The sequence below is a fragment of the Sprattus sprattus genome (assembly GCF_963457725.1).
Source record: "Sprattus sprattus genome assembly, chromosome: 4".
Classification (NCBI taxonomy): domain Eukaryota; kingdom Metazoa; phylum Chordata; class Actinopteri; order Clupeiformes; family Clupeidae; genus Sprattus; species Sprattus sprattus.
This window is the reverse complement of record NC_137923.1, coordinates 25,486,920-25,501,724: the sequence shown is the minus strand read 5'-3', so window position 1 is coordinate 25,501,724 and position 14,805 is coordinate 25,486,920. Positions and strand designations below refer to the sequence as shown.

General features: G+C 41.6%; 1 protein-coding gene across 1 annotated transcript; it reads left to right on the top strand.

The window, feature by feature from the left end:
* Nucleotides 1-5,276: 5,276 nt before the first annotated feature.
* Nucleotides 5,277-12,131, top strand: htra3a (HtrA serine peptidase 3a; the record flags this gene model as incomplete). The annotated part of the gene is made up of 10 exons (XM_080836916.1): nt 5,277-5,694; nt 8,039-8,138; nt 8,413-8,635; nt 9,648-9,842; nt 10,069-10,101; nt 10,184-10,298; nt 10,690-10,755; nt 11,272-11,329; nt 11,662-11,757; nt 11,963-12,131. The coding sequence occupies 10 exons, from the start codon at nt 5,277-5,279 to the stop codon at nt 12,129-12,131; spliced, it is 1,473 nt and encodes a 490-aa protein (XP_080693042.1).
* Between the last annotated feature and the right edge of the window lie 2,674 nt (nt 12,132-14,805).

Genomic DNA, 14,805 nt, shown 5'->3' with positions numbered 1-14,805 from the left:
TTGGGCCGAGTCATTTTTGCCTACTGTAGTGCACAGCGGGAGCGGGGGGGATCGAGGTGGGGGGTTGGGTGGGTGAGGGGTGTAGTGGGGCTCGGCTCAGATACGGTTTGCCGACATGAAGCCGATTTCAACGGGTATGTGCCGTTTGGAATCATATTGAGTGGAATTCAACAATTTATAATAAGTTATTCATTGCATTTTACTCAGTTTTACGTGAATACAATTAGCTTTGAATCACTCAGTAGTATTTAATTGAATTTCACGATACAGAAAATGAGTACATTTTACTCATGTGGAGATCGTTGTTTTAATCAAATAGTTACATTTCCTCTAACGGCATTTCGCGGCATGGATGGATTGCCGCCATTAGATGCAAGCTCTCCCAAAGGTAAGACATGTTTCATTATGCTGCTATCTAGTTTTAGTCTATTCTATGTATAACATGAAATGTGCTATGTAAAAAAAAACTTGAACTTGAACTATTGTTGGCCAAGGACATTAAACGTTGCAATCAGGTTATTATCCCTACCCAGTCTAACGTTATTTTTGATCTACTGCAAGTTGGGAAAACTAACAGCTTAGCCCAAGTTTGTTTCGCTGTAGCCTAACTTAAACTGAAGTTGATTCAGATAGTCGATGTTGACTTGTTTCTACACAGCATATAAAGGACTTAACAGTGTCCAGCTCTATTATAACAAATAAATGGGGTGTCCAAGCATAATGTACTGTGGGCAACCGCCGGCTAGCCATGCCGCCTCTTATCTTACCTAGGGCCTCGCCTCAACCAGATATTCTAAAGCCAACTTTGCAAACTAGCTAGCATGTAGCATAGCCCAGTTGACTAGAGACCGCCACTTTTCTGCACAGATGTAGGAGTACATTTAACTGTCAGGTGAATAATTGCAAGTTACATTTAGAGCATTTTGTTTTCTGAGCGTAAATTGCCCTCGAGTAACGTCAGGCTTAATGAGGGCTAACAGCTATGTTGCTTAAAGAACACTAGCTAGCGAGAGTTGTGTTGCTGCAGTTTTAAACGATTAGCAGCGTTAGCTGTTTCATATCATATTTTATTAACTTTTCATGGACATGCCGATTTGATTTTTTTTTTTTTTTTGCACGCTCTGGCTGGTGTTATGCTAATTCTAATTGTATCAAGGCATTGTCAGACACGTAGGCTCGGTTTGACGTTGTTCACAGTAGCAACTATGCTCCAATGCGGCCAGGTTATGTTTTCTTCCAGTTTTTCACTCGTGCTCATTGACTGCATCTCATGCATTTAGTTTGAGCTGCCTGTGAATGTCGAGGTCGAGCGTCGCACAGACTCATAGTGAGGCGATCGTTGTTTCATCTGCTTGTGATTACATTGAAAGACTAGCCTAAGCTGCATCATTTTATTTTCTTCTAGAATGTATCACGTTGTCGAATTTGTCAAGAGCAACGAAGTCGAAGTTGTGCCATCAAAATGGCTCAATGGAGCAAGTTTCTGGCCTCCATGCAAAACAATAGCTGTCCCGCAAGGCTGCGCAAAGACAAGATGAACCTACCTCTTTGTGGGCTCTGTACAAAATACGAGTGCTTTATTCTCATGGTATAGTAATGCTTTTACCCTGTTAGTTATTAATGTTTTCTTACTGAAATAGCAAGCATTAATCCGCCCATCTTAACCTAATCTGTATCGTCTTGTATTTATGCTAACAGAATCATATGAACATGCCCTGGCCAAGTTGCCTGTGGCAACTGTACAGTCTGATCTGCAAACAGAAGATGAAGACAGTGTTCCTGAGTTCCTGAAGAGAAAGAATCGGTAATGAGCCATACAGCACAGTGAGATTCAAATCCATCTGTGTTTTTGCTTAATCAGATTTGCCCTATTTCTGGCAAGATTGTACAAGACATTTACAAGAAACCAAGTGGCTCAGAATATTATATTTACACTTTTTGTGTCGCCTTGTCGCCTATTCAACAAAGAGGGTAAAACCAGTTTTGATTTTATGTCATCTTTAATCAACCAGAGGCTGCAAAAGACCACAAAGCAGTGATGATGATGAAGCCCCGGCACGCAACGTTTCAGCCAGGAAAAAGATTTACACGCAACTAGTGAATGCTCCCCCGATCACAGCCCCTGAAGGTAAGGACTAACATTTTAAAATCTTTTGTTATGGGCCTACTTCACAGCAGCCGTTTTTTCCAAGAAGCACAAGTGTCATTGATGACATCCAATAAGGACCTGATTCTGCTAAACTGAATCAGAATATTATTGGAAGTCATTAATAACACCTGTCCTTACCCTGAGAAAAATTACTGCTGCTTTAAAGAGACCCATTCTTGGCCCATTGGACTGCAGTCATTTTTGCACAATTATTTCCATTCATCTTTACAATGGTGTCTGAATTAAATGAATGAAAGTAATGTTAAAATGTCAATATAGCTCTAGCCGGAGGAAATCTGTTATCTCCCTCCTCTGCAACAGACATCATGGCGCGTTGGTCCTCAAGAACTGCTACAAACATCACAGCTGATCAGTTTTCTCCATTCCATGCAATGAACATCACAGCAGCTGATCAGACTTCTCCAACCCATGCCATGAACGCCACAGACACTGTTACCATTCTCCCCGCAGGTCCAAGTCGTTTTTCTACTTGCCAAATTAGGAGCTTTTCACCAGTTGGAAGGAATCCAGTGCCCCTGATCTCAACCGTAGACCGTGTAAGATTTTCAAAAACAGCAAACCGACAGTTAGCCTGGCCATTGCCTTGAAATTATGTAGTTATTTGGGATTAATCACAGGTGGGAAGGGTTGAACTTGTAATCAGTTTTAGAGTGAGAATGTGGTGATATCTATTTTCTCTTATATTTTATTAGAACACTCCATGAGAACAGAATGTGCAAAACACTCATGTTTCTGGGGAGGCGATGCCGACACGTAAGTATTCTATAATGGTGGACTGTTAACAGTAATGTATGTATGAATGTTGCTTCTACCAATGTCTTTATCTTTTCTTTTTGCAGCTATTCTCTGGGAGATATTGATCCAGTTGAACTCCCTGAAGGAACTGCAGACGCTCATTCTGGTTCAGCTACAAAGACTCTCAAGCACTGACCCACACACTGATGCACTGCCTACTATGGCAAATTTTAAACTTCCACTTTCCACCCAGGAAGACCTGTCTAGCCTGGAGGAGCTTTTAATGAACCCACAGGAAAGAAAGAAATTGGTGAGCAAAATATGACTTTCTTAATAGTGTGCCCAGACCTAATTGTTGAATTATCACAAACTAATCATTCAGTCAGTAATGAGTAGTGAGATACATGCTTTTCTTTTAGACCACACACCTTGGAATTGTAGGAGGCCTTACTGTGAAGGAGACTGTGTGGCGTATTATGACGCGAACGATGACAACAACATTTGCAAAGGCAGTGACCTGGAGCGGTGCAAATGAAAAAACAGCCTTCAAAAGCACGACATTGAAGTGTGTGGTAATAGGTAAGCTATAGCTACTAAGTTACTTTAATTATTGCAGACATTGGAGTGCATAATTCATCAGCATGAATTGTCATGTAGCACTCTCTTTTGCTTCTTGTTTGTTTGAGCTCAGATGCTGTAAGAAGAAATGTTATGACTGAAGACGCTACGGACAAGGAAATTGAGCGATTGATCACCCGCTGGCTCCAACTGGCCTCTGATCGGGATGGAGGTCGGAGTCGGAGGGGAAATCGTCAAGTTCACCGCTTCAGTCACTGCCACAAGCCCTTCAACAATAAAACACACACACACACACCAACTGAAGACGCTACGGACAAGGACATTGAGCGATTGATCACCCGCTGGCTCTAACTGGCCTCTGATCGGGATGGAGGTCGGAGGGGAAATCGTCACTGACCTTTATGTTTTGTTTTCTTTAGCAAACAGATTATACTGACCATTGTATTTGAAGAGTTCAGATGTGAAACCCTTGAAGTCCATATTCCCCCCCAAAAAAATCAAAAATGAAGTTGTTAATTATATAAATGTATAGTATTTCGTTAAAGTCGCTGCAAATGGACTGAGAGGGTGTTGCATCTGAACTCTGTAGTTACTGCCTCTTGACAAATATAAAAATATTGAATATTGAAATGTTTGATGCAGAGATTCATGATTGTCATGCACCGTTGTACATCTCTCATGCACCACCACAATTGCTATTTCTGAAATGGCACACTGCCATACTACATACTGTATAGATGCAACATAACCAGCACACATTCTCTTGATTCAAAACGGCACTTCCCAGCAGTATGCCATTTCAGAAATAGCAATGATGATACTGACTTTTTTTTTTTAACAGATTATACTGACCATTGTATTTGAAGAGTTCAGATTTGAAACCCTTGAAGCCCATATTAAAAGAAATGAAATATGAAGTTGTTAATTTTATAATGTACAGTATTTAGTTAAATTCATCTGTAATGACTGACATGTAGGCTACTGTTGCTGTTTCAGTAAAAGTTTTGTATGAAACTGCTTGGTTGTACGTATTTCATATTGTCCTCCCAATAGGCTTGGTGCACGAAAATGCTCAGTGTGCGGTTTGTTCCCTGTTTAGCTAGGTGTATTTTGAACCTACCGCTATTCTGAATGTAATTAGCGTCTACGGACCTGGTTGGGTGTTGCACCTAGTGAATGAATCGGCGTTACGATAAAGAAGGACGTGTAGACACTAATTACATTCAGAATAGTGGCAGGTTCAAACACCCCTGGCTAAACAGTAAACAAACTGCCCACACTGAGTATTTCGTGCACCTAGCCTATGCCGCATTTATAAGCGGGGAAAAGTGGATTCGGGGATCCGGCATCTAACAACATGACGTATTTACCGTAATCGGGCCGCGGCTGTTTATGCTGCTGGGCCAGAAGCGGGCCAGAAGCGGCCCGATTCCCTAGCATCCGGTTGTCCATACTCGGGCCGCATTCGCGCCAGAGGCTCGGCCCTTAATCGGGCCGCGATTCACCCCGAGTCTCGGCCGAGTGTCACTGGCGGAATAGCGCCGCTTTCGGGCCGCGGACTTTTTGCTAGCTGGGTACGTGCTCTCAAATACATTTGATGCAGGGAACAATCCACCGTTTTCAATTCAGGACAGGGTAATTTTTAAAGGTGAATTGCTTTCTATTTAACTTTGCTGCTCATTTGGATGTTTGGCTACAAGTCTTTAAAAACTGGGAAACATAATATTATGATTTAAAATTTGTGCATTTTAACTACCTGCCTCATCCCTGGCCTTTGTCAGTTGTGCATAGGATGCAGGTGATCCTCTTTGCCACTACTGTGATTTTAGTGAATGACCTGGCCAGTGCCGAACCGAAAGCTAAGTGTTCAGCTCGGTGCAATGTGAGCAAGTGTCCAAGTCCGAGTTGTCCCAGTGGCTATGTGCCCGATCGGTGCAACTGCTGCTTGGTGTGCACCCTGGGTGAAGGAGACGCTTGCGGTCGGAGTAACGACTTGCCCTGTGGTGACGGTCTTGAATGTAAATATCCTGCCGGCAAGCGCCTTTCCAAAGGGGTCTGTCAATGCAAAACAGGGCATAAAGTATGTGGCAGCGATGGTAAGACATATGGCAATGTTTGTAAGATGAAGGCGGTCAGTCGTAAAGCTCTGCAGCGCAGAAAGACCGCTATAACAACGGCACACAAAGGACCTTGTGCAATTCCCAGCAAAGGTAAGTTATCAGTTATAACTTGATTTAAAGAGTTGCACGTATTTTTTCTGCTAAATAGCATTAGTATACTATGCCTATCACATACAAACCTAACTCCTAAATTCCTGTACCATTAGTTACTTATCACTTAAACTTACATACTAAACATAGCACAAAAAGTAAGGACATTTGTGTGTGGTAGATTATTTCTTTGTTGTAACAATGGTTCTTGGCAATACATCTTATACCGTTGGAAAGCCTGTTTATTTCCCTTTTAAATGGTGCCACATTGGTAAGGAACATGCATTCGTGGGATGAGCAGCACAGCTGTTTATGTGGGTAGCGCCCAAGTAAAATTTGCCAAAATTCTCTGCCAATGCTTAGCAATTTGTTCTCATGTTGTTATTCACTCTTGTTTTGAGTTGTCCGGTGGATTGGATGATTGAACTCTCGATCAGTAACAAGGAACAAACAAGACATATTGGCAATTTTACCCTTTAATAAGAAGGAAGATCCATACGCAGCCTGGCACCTCCTCATGCTGGTCACCAACCTGGTCAAACGTTGCTGTGGGATGGCATTCCATTCCTCAACCAGGAGTCGTTGCAGGTCAGCCATCGTGGTTGTGTTGGTCAGTACACTACAACACCTACAGCACGCCCAAGCTGATCCCACAAGTGTTCAATTGGGTTGAAGTCTGGACTCATGGCAGGCCATTCCATTCTCTCCCTAATGGTGTATTAAATCAATAAAGTGTAAATTTGCCAATATGTCTTGTTTGCTCGTTGTTACTGATCGAGAGTTCAATCATCCAATCCACCAAACAACTCAAAACAAAGAGTGAATACCAACAGGAGAATAGGAGAATTTTGGCACATTTTGCTTGGGCGCTACCCAGATACTCGGCTGTGCTGCTCATCCCACAAATGTTCCTTACAAATGTGGCACCATTTAAAGGGGAAATGAACAGGCTTTCCAACGGTATAAGATGAATTGCCAAGAAGCATTGTTACAACAAAGAAATAATCTACCAAACACAAATGTCCTTACTTTTTGTGCTATGTAGCCCCTTTTTTGTCCAAATGACTTGATCTAGGATTAGCCGGAGCACATTTTACAGCTCTAAGAATGTAGAGCACTGAGATTGGTTTAGTTTGGAGACACCAGACACCACAACTGATTTCCTCCAATTTCATTGCATAAGTTCCATTACAATTGAACCATGAATATGGGACTAGGTATGTGTGTTCCTATACACTACTTTGAGCAGAAGTAGAGACACTACAAACCACAAGCCTACCAATGGTGGGGGCCATGGCTGTATGTCAAAGAATATAAACCTTTGTGCTAAGATGCAGAGTAAACATTAAATGCCTCACATGGAAGAGGAAGTTCTCAGATCTCTACCACTTCCCTAGGGAAAGGGGTTAGCTACTAGAAGGTAGGAAACATCCCTTTGGTTGTGTGACCCTCCCCCCCCCCCCCCCCCCCAGAATATTGTCTTTGAAGTCAGTCAAAACCTCTGGGCATTACATGGGTCTGCCAGAACTCTGTGCGGTTCCAAGTCAGATATGCACTCCCACTCAATCTTCAATTTATCTAAGAGACTAGGACTTCCTTTTAGCCTAATCTCCAGCCATCTGTTTTAAGAAAATGTGTCACAGTCATGCCTGCTTAATATCAGATGGCTGTACCTTGTCTCAGTTCAAAATGGGTTGAGATCAGGGTTTTGGGCTTCACCAGTAAAAGGGTGTGGGTTTACCCACTGACCATAACAGTGACTCTTGGCCCCCCACGCTTTGGAATAATTACACAGTGGCCAGTGAGGCATGTTTAGTGAAGTAGACCAAAAGTAATTGGTTAAGTGTCTTTAGGATGAGGTCATATCAAAATCCCATTCTGTATTAAATATATAGGTAAGATTGTTCGTAGGGAGGTGCTGTACTTTAAAGTTTACAGTTTTGTTACGCTATTTTTAATGAAGAAGTTCAGTGCGGAAAGTTATATGATTGCCTGAATTATGATTTACCATTTGACATTGCAAGCATCACATTTTAATTACAAAAAAAAAAAAAAACATTACAAAAACAGTCCTAGGTAACTGCAGTGACCCCTCCACAGCACATGCTCTGTCTGACCACTGATCTGAGTTCGGACATACAGTATCATTCTAGCTTCTGGCATAATCTGCACTCTAGTGTCTTCACTAAAGATAAGACTCCAGATAAGATTGTCTTCTTCCACATAGTGTTGTTGTACACACCCAACGTACACAGGGCACTGCAGTGTTCTTGTTAGCACCGATGAGGACTTGTGAGATTCAGGACATCATTACTAACATCTGCAATTCTTTCTGCTAGTATAGGTCCAGCACACCCTAACAGTCCAAGATACAAGTTCAACTTCATAGCAGACGTGGTTGAGAAGATTGCTCCGGCTGTGGTGCACGTAGAACTGTTTCTGAGGTACTGAGGCTTGTATGTACGTATGTAGCATGTGGAATGAAAACTGTTGAATTAATACATTTTGAAATATGTTTCTCCCAAAAGAAAAATGGTCCCAGAATCCACAGTCACTAATTAATACAATTATATTAATTTGTATTCATATTGTGCCAGGACAGTCAAATTGTCTCAAGACTCTTTACCGAGTCCAGTCATTACATACTGTATATACCACACAAACAATAGGTGCGAATCACTGAGCCCTGTCTGCTTCCCCCTGTGTTTTTATCCTAAGCCACCCGCTGTTTGGTCGCCATGTGCCTCTCTCCAGTGGTTCGGGTTTCATCACGACTGAATCAGGTCTGATTGTGACCAACGCACATGTGGTGACCAGCACGGCCGCCGTGCCTGGCCAACAGCACCTACGGGTCCAGCTGCAGAATGGAGACACATACGGGGCCACCATCCGAGACCTGGATAAGAAGTCTGACATTGCCACAATTAAAGTTGACTCACCGGTAAGGTCTTTGTACTGTACATAGAGGTGTTTGAGCTGCGGTTGGGGAAACAATGCACTTTTAACCTCAATGGAAGTATGATCAGCAACATATTAATCCATGTCCATGTAAGCTTTGTAGTGAACCCAATTAATAATTAACCTATAATAAGGTAATTTGTTGTAGTTCAACTAAATCCTCTTTCTGTACCTAATCTTGAAAAAACAGGTTCTAACAATAGCAAAGCATCAACGTCAAACAAGGGTCAAAATCAGTACAAAAAAAGTCAGTACAGTATGAAATATCAGCTGTCACAGGAACATGCCCATCATTGTCCAACAGTAATGTTTTATTCCAAGTGATTCAGGCTGGTCCTAGACTGCAGAGGGATGACAGAAATATTACAGATGGTAACTGTAATCAATTATTTAGTATCTCTTGAGGAATATCCCCATGCAGATATACTTTTGTTGCCTTGTCAGCAAAATAGGTTATTGTAGGGCTGTTGTGAAGACAAGGGCACCCTTTTACCCTAATTTACACTTTTGCATAACATAAGCTGATACATGTATTTAGCTAAGCATCTCACTATTTCCTTTGTATTAGGGTCAAGCAATTCTCTCTAGGTTTGTTTATATCCTCCTCATTCTCTGTCTAGACGGCTTTGACACTCTTTTAATCATTGCCCGATGTTCACTTCTGCCGTTTCCTGACCTACATTAAGGCGTGGGAACCACAGAGGTGTCATGTTAGGAAATGTAGAAACTGAGGATCTGGTCTAAATCTTTAGACACATGGATGTGGTTACTGTGACATGCTCCAGATACCATTCTCTTTTAGCAAGTGTCTCTCCAGGACTTGGCAACTGTATTGTTTGGATAAAAACCCCTCTTGATTTACTAGTATGGGACTTTTCATTTGCTGTAGTTTGTAGAGATCAAAAAACTTCTCTGATACGATACACTCTTTATTTTCTTGACTCTACATTTTGCTCTCTTTCCCTTTTAATGTTCATCCCTTCACTCTTTCTCAGAAAAAGCTGCCTGTGTTGTTACTGGGCCGCTCGACAGACTTGAGACCTGGCGAGTTTGTGGTTGCCATTGGCAGCCCCTTCGCCCTCCAGAACACAGTCACGACTGGCATAGTGAGCTCAGCTCAGCGAGATGGAAAGGAGCTGGGCATCCGGGACTCAGATATGGACTACATCCAGACAGATGCCATCATCAATGTAAGATGCTAGTCAAGGCTTTTGCATGGGCCATAACAATTAGATAGGCAATCACAAGCAAAGAAAGCCTTTGGTTCCATAGTATACATGTATGTCAGAAAAAATGCTAATGACATATTTTAAAACAAATTGGTAAACTGTATGTCTCATAAGCATAATATTACATTTTTTATCTCTCTTTCTCTTTATCATTTTCCTGGCTCATATCTCATCCTGATCGGTGCAGTATGGGAATTCTGGTGGCCCACTTGTCAACCTGGTAAGTTGTTGAACATAGCCATACATTTGCTGTTACTATCTGGATAACGTTTATTTGTAAAGACTTTGTTTTGTCATCCTAGGATGGTGAAGTCATTGGGATTAACACACTGAAAGTGACAGCCGGGATATCTTTCGCCATACCCTCTGACAGAATCAAACGCTTCCTTAACGAATCTCTAGACAAGCATCACAAAGGTAAACTGTTGACTATTGGAAGCAGGATTCCTCTCAAATATTTACAGACAAAAACATAATTATGATATATTGGGTCAGTAGACTTGTTCAATAGATATATTGCAAGTAATGTGTTGTAAACAGTTGGTGGGAAAAAGTTTGAATTATTTAGTCATTGTTCATGGGAGACTTTTTTCATGTTGATCTCTTGTCATGTTGATCTCTTGTCTCATATACTGTACATGACAGGTTGTTTTATGCTTCACATACAGCAATCATCATATTTTCTCTAAACCATACGCACTGTATTCTTAGTGCAGTTTTCAGTACCTACCTGCTCAAGCTTGCACAATAGCACAAAAAGCCCATGTATGGCTGTAAAATCTCTGCACACTGTCTCTCATTTTGATAGTGATGCAGAGGATATATAGCCCTCATTACCAGGGCCTGCAGCTTCAGCCGGTGGTCTCTGATTCAGGTGAGAGTGCCTGTCAGCCAAGCTCCTCTACTGCACCACTCTATGAACAAGGCATGGTTATGAAGTTCCTCCCCAAACTCCAGCTAAGGGCAAATTGTATGTAGTATCAATAGTAGCAAATTGTTTGTATCATATAATCTTCACATGCATAAATGTAACTGAGAGCTGTGAGTAATTGGTAGCACTTCTAAAATTGTACAATATCGAATAGATCTACTTTGGCATGAGCGACTACATGACCGTGCTTGGCTCACACATGCACTGCAGGTAGATTTCATTATTAGGTAAAATATATGTATGTGGTTGTAAAGCACTCAACCCCTGAAGCTTCTTAAGAATGAATGTGCAGTAGTTTTTATGGAGAGGAAAAAAAGAGAAGGAATAATATCTTCCAAAAGTAATTGTCACTCAGTTTCTGGTGCTCACTATTTTTAAGACTTGCTTGGAACTGATTCATTTTCATTCCTACTGCTAATACTTTTTGCAGTTCTCATATCGACATTTCTATTCTCACAGAGTGGAAAGGCACAAAAAAGAGATACATCGGCATCAGAATGCTTACAATCACTGAAAGGTAAAATCTGAATGTTTCATTTAAAAACATGTATTCAGTAACAGACTCATCCCCTATTAGGTACAGTTTGGTGTCCACACAAAACTCAAATTTACTAAGACTAGCCAACCTGGGGGCTCTTAAAGTTATATTTCCTAAGCATACTTGTACCATGAGCATGGTGAGCAATAAACCTGCCGTGTGCCAAGGATTTGATTATGCTACCATAGTGCTTTTTTGGACACTAATCTCAGACCAGTCTTGCCTACTTATTACATATTCTTTTGCTCTCTTGCACTCTCACTGCAGTGGGTGTAACTCTGAACTAACATGGACCTTTGTGTACTCTGCAGTCTGGCAGAAGGGCTGAGGCAGCATAATCCTGACTTTCCAGATGTCAACAGTGGGATCCTAGTCCATGAAGTGTTGCCAGACTCCCCAGCTCACAAGTACAGTACATCCTATTGCAGACAGTCCCATACACATCCAGCACTTTAATGGGGGCAAACATTTGTCACAGTCTGTTCTAGCACTTGGTCACTGCCTGCAGTCTCAGAGAACTTACGAGAGACTAAATAGCGAAGTGTTTATGTTTTGACAGACAAGTTAAAGAGTGCCTGTGTTGTTTCCCTCTCTCTAAACAATCTTCCCCAGAGGTGGCCTGGAGAACGGTGACATCATAGTGAAGCTGAACGGACAGCCGCTCACCAGCACAGATGATCTGCAGGAGGAGTTGCTCGGGGAGGGCGCTCTTCTGCTGGAGGTGCAGCGTGGCAATGATGACCTCCTCTTCAACCTGGAGCCCCACATCATCATGCAGTGACAGGCTTCACGCCCTGTCCCTGCCTGCTGAACTAGCCCTGACATTTACCATTAATAAAAGACAAAGAGCACTGGTCTTAGATCAGATGTTAGATCTGTGAATGTAGGTTTAAATGTACTCAAATGGATTACCATGTTACCAGAACATCAGTGAAACTACCCTCTCTTTCTCCTGATGGTCTGACGGACCAATGATGGCATAGTTTTTCTGCTGATGCCACAGATAGATGGTCTGAAGGGATATTTGTCTATGAACTGCTGTTCTAGAGTTGTAGTTTGTGGATCAGATATTTCAAATAATGTCTTCTGTGTTAACAGATGTTTCCTGTTCACTGGATTGAAGGATCTACATTCATAAACACATTGGCACAGTAGAAAGGTGAAGCATGTGTTTGGTTCAGGATAGGGTAGGCCCTTCTTAATACTGTCACAAATGATGTGGCTTTACTTTATATCTCAAATAATGACAATGTCTGACAATGCCCCTTCCCCACCTAAAGATGTATAATGGAATTCTGAAACAGCACAAGAAAGAAGTTGAAAATTAGTTGTAAAATATTCTATACGTTATTTTGATGAAAATAATTCAGAAGTCTGCATCTATTGGCAAAACAGGGGAGGTATAAGACATCACATGAAGAACAAGTACAACAGTCCCTTGCATAGTAATCTCTGCAGTTAGTCTCAGTCTTGCTATTGCTTAGATTAAATCAGACAAAGCACTGCTGCTTTATGGTAAACATTACACCAGATGCACCTCTTAAGCAAAGCTAAGTGTAGCTTAGAGTACATGTTAGGCATGTTGACATATTGTACATACACTGTACTTTAACACTGGGATAAGAGGACTCTGAATGTTGACTTTTGTAAAAAAAATAAAATGTACACTAAAAATGTCATGTTGTAAAACCACAGGCCACACTATTCCGATAATGATGAATTGCACACAGGTATTTTGAACATGACAACTAGTTCAGTAAAGGTGACATTTGATTGGTGATTTTTTTTAGTACGGTCTATACTTAAATGTGAAATATGAAATACAATAATTTCTTTATAGGTTTTTATAGAAGACTTGTGCAGCCATGTAATAATATGCAAAGCGCATGTAAGACACAAAACAAAACAAAACCATGAAAGTATCACTTGTTGCTATTGACCTGGGACGGCAGTTCTATGCCATGGAAATGACAGCTGTCCATATTAGAGATTTGGGGTATGATTCGTATTGGTATATGTATCGTCAAAACAATTGGCATAGATTTGCTGACTCCACCTAATGTTTTCCACACCAGCACTTACCACAAGTGTGCTGGATCGATGTATACTGCTCCTTTTCTTTTCATATGGGGAAAAGACTGACTGACAGGCAGGGCTTTAGTGACATCACTATGTGTGGCCAATGGGTAAAGGCCCCCCTGCCCCATCAACGTGGGCTGGAATGAGGGGGCTTCCAGCTAGACAACGCAGTTTAGCTGCAAAGCTCAAGCCTGTTTCGCTTTGTATCAATAACTTTTCCTTAGCTAATGTTTGCAAAAAGGCAGATTAGAAAATATGTGGACATAAATATAAAAGATATCATACAAATTCGAGTGTTATAAAAAGACACCATACCTACATAATATTGATAGTATTATTGATGCATTCGTTTGCATGTGAGTAGTATGCATGTTGAGATTTTTTGACAGTGGAGAATACATACCGCTTCTTCATCCTGCATACCAGCACATCCAAAAAAAGACTTAAAGTCTTGTGTTCAGAAGTCAATGGTGGAGTGCAGGGACTATGTTTATGTGACAACTTCAATATCATTATGCAACTATGAGGCCATGTCTCCATTTTTAAGCTGTGGCAGAAGCTACGTTGTGAAATCTTGTTTTAGCAAAGACACCCAGTAGTCCCATGCTATCTATCTATATGTGAAACAATAAAGATGAGGAGTGTGCACATGTATATTGTGAACCATCATCGTGTCACTTGTCTGTTTGAAAGCATTTATTCTTTGATGACAACATTGAACTTTCCTGGGGGGTTTTCTAGTCTATTAGTCTACAGGACAGTTGAAAGTACACAAGAGGCCAGTGCTAAAGAGAAATGGGGAGTGGGCTCAGGACATGGCCATAGGGCCGGTCTACAACCTGGGTCCCAATGGGCACCAGCTAGACCCATGCCTGTGTGCTTCAAAGACGTTACAGCTCCCCCCAAAATTGCACCTTTCAAGCTATGAAAATCTAAAACTTACCTACACCGTTAATAGAATATTAATAAGCCCGCTAAAGTTGAAGAATGGACCGGAGGCAGAGTCAGTTTCAGGAGGTTGTATTTCAGCATGGAGACCCCTCTCAGCTGTTGGTTCAAGGGAAGTCTAGCCTGATAGCAGTATGCTATCGCCTTTATACAATTCAGGTTGCAGTACAAAGGGAGAGGGGAAGGGCCACACCCTTTTAGGTGAGAGAAGGGGGGTGGGGGTTACAGTCAGAGGTTCACCTATGGGGGGATGATGCCAGGACACAAGGCCTCTAGCAGGAAGAAAGGGGGGGAGGGTCACATGTCATTTGCATTGGATCTCAGTGAGAGACAGACCTAGTACACAATCAGAGTGAGTTGTAGATACAGAGCAGTACATCTTTACCTATAATAATAACAATAATTCCAGTTCCATCACCGTCATACAT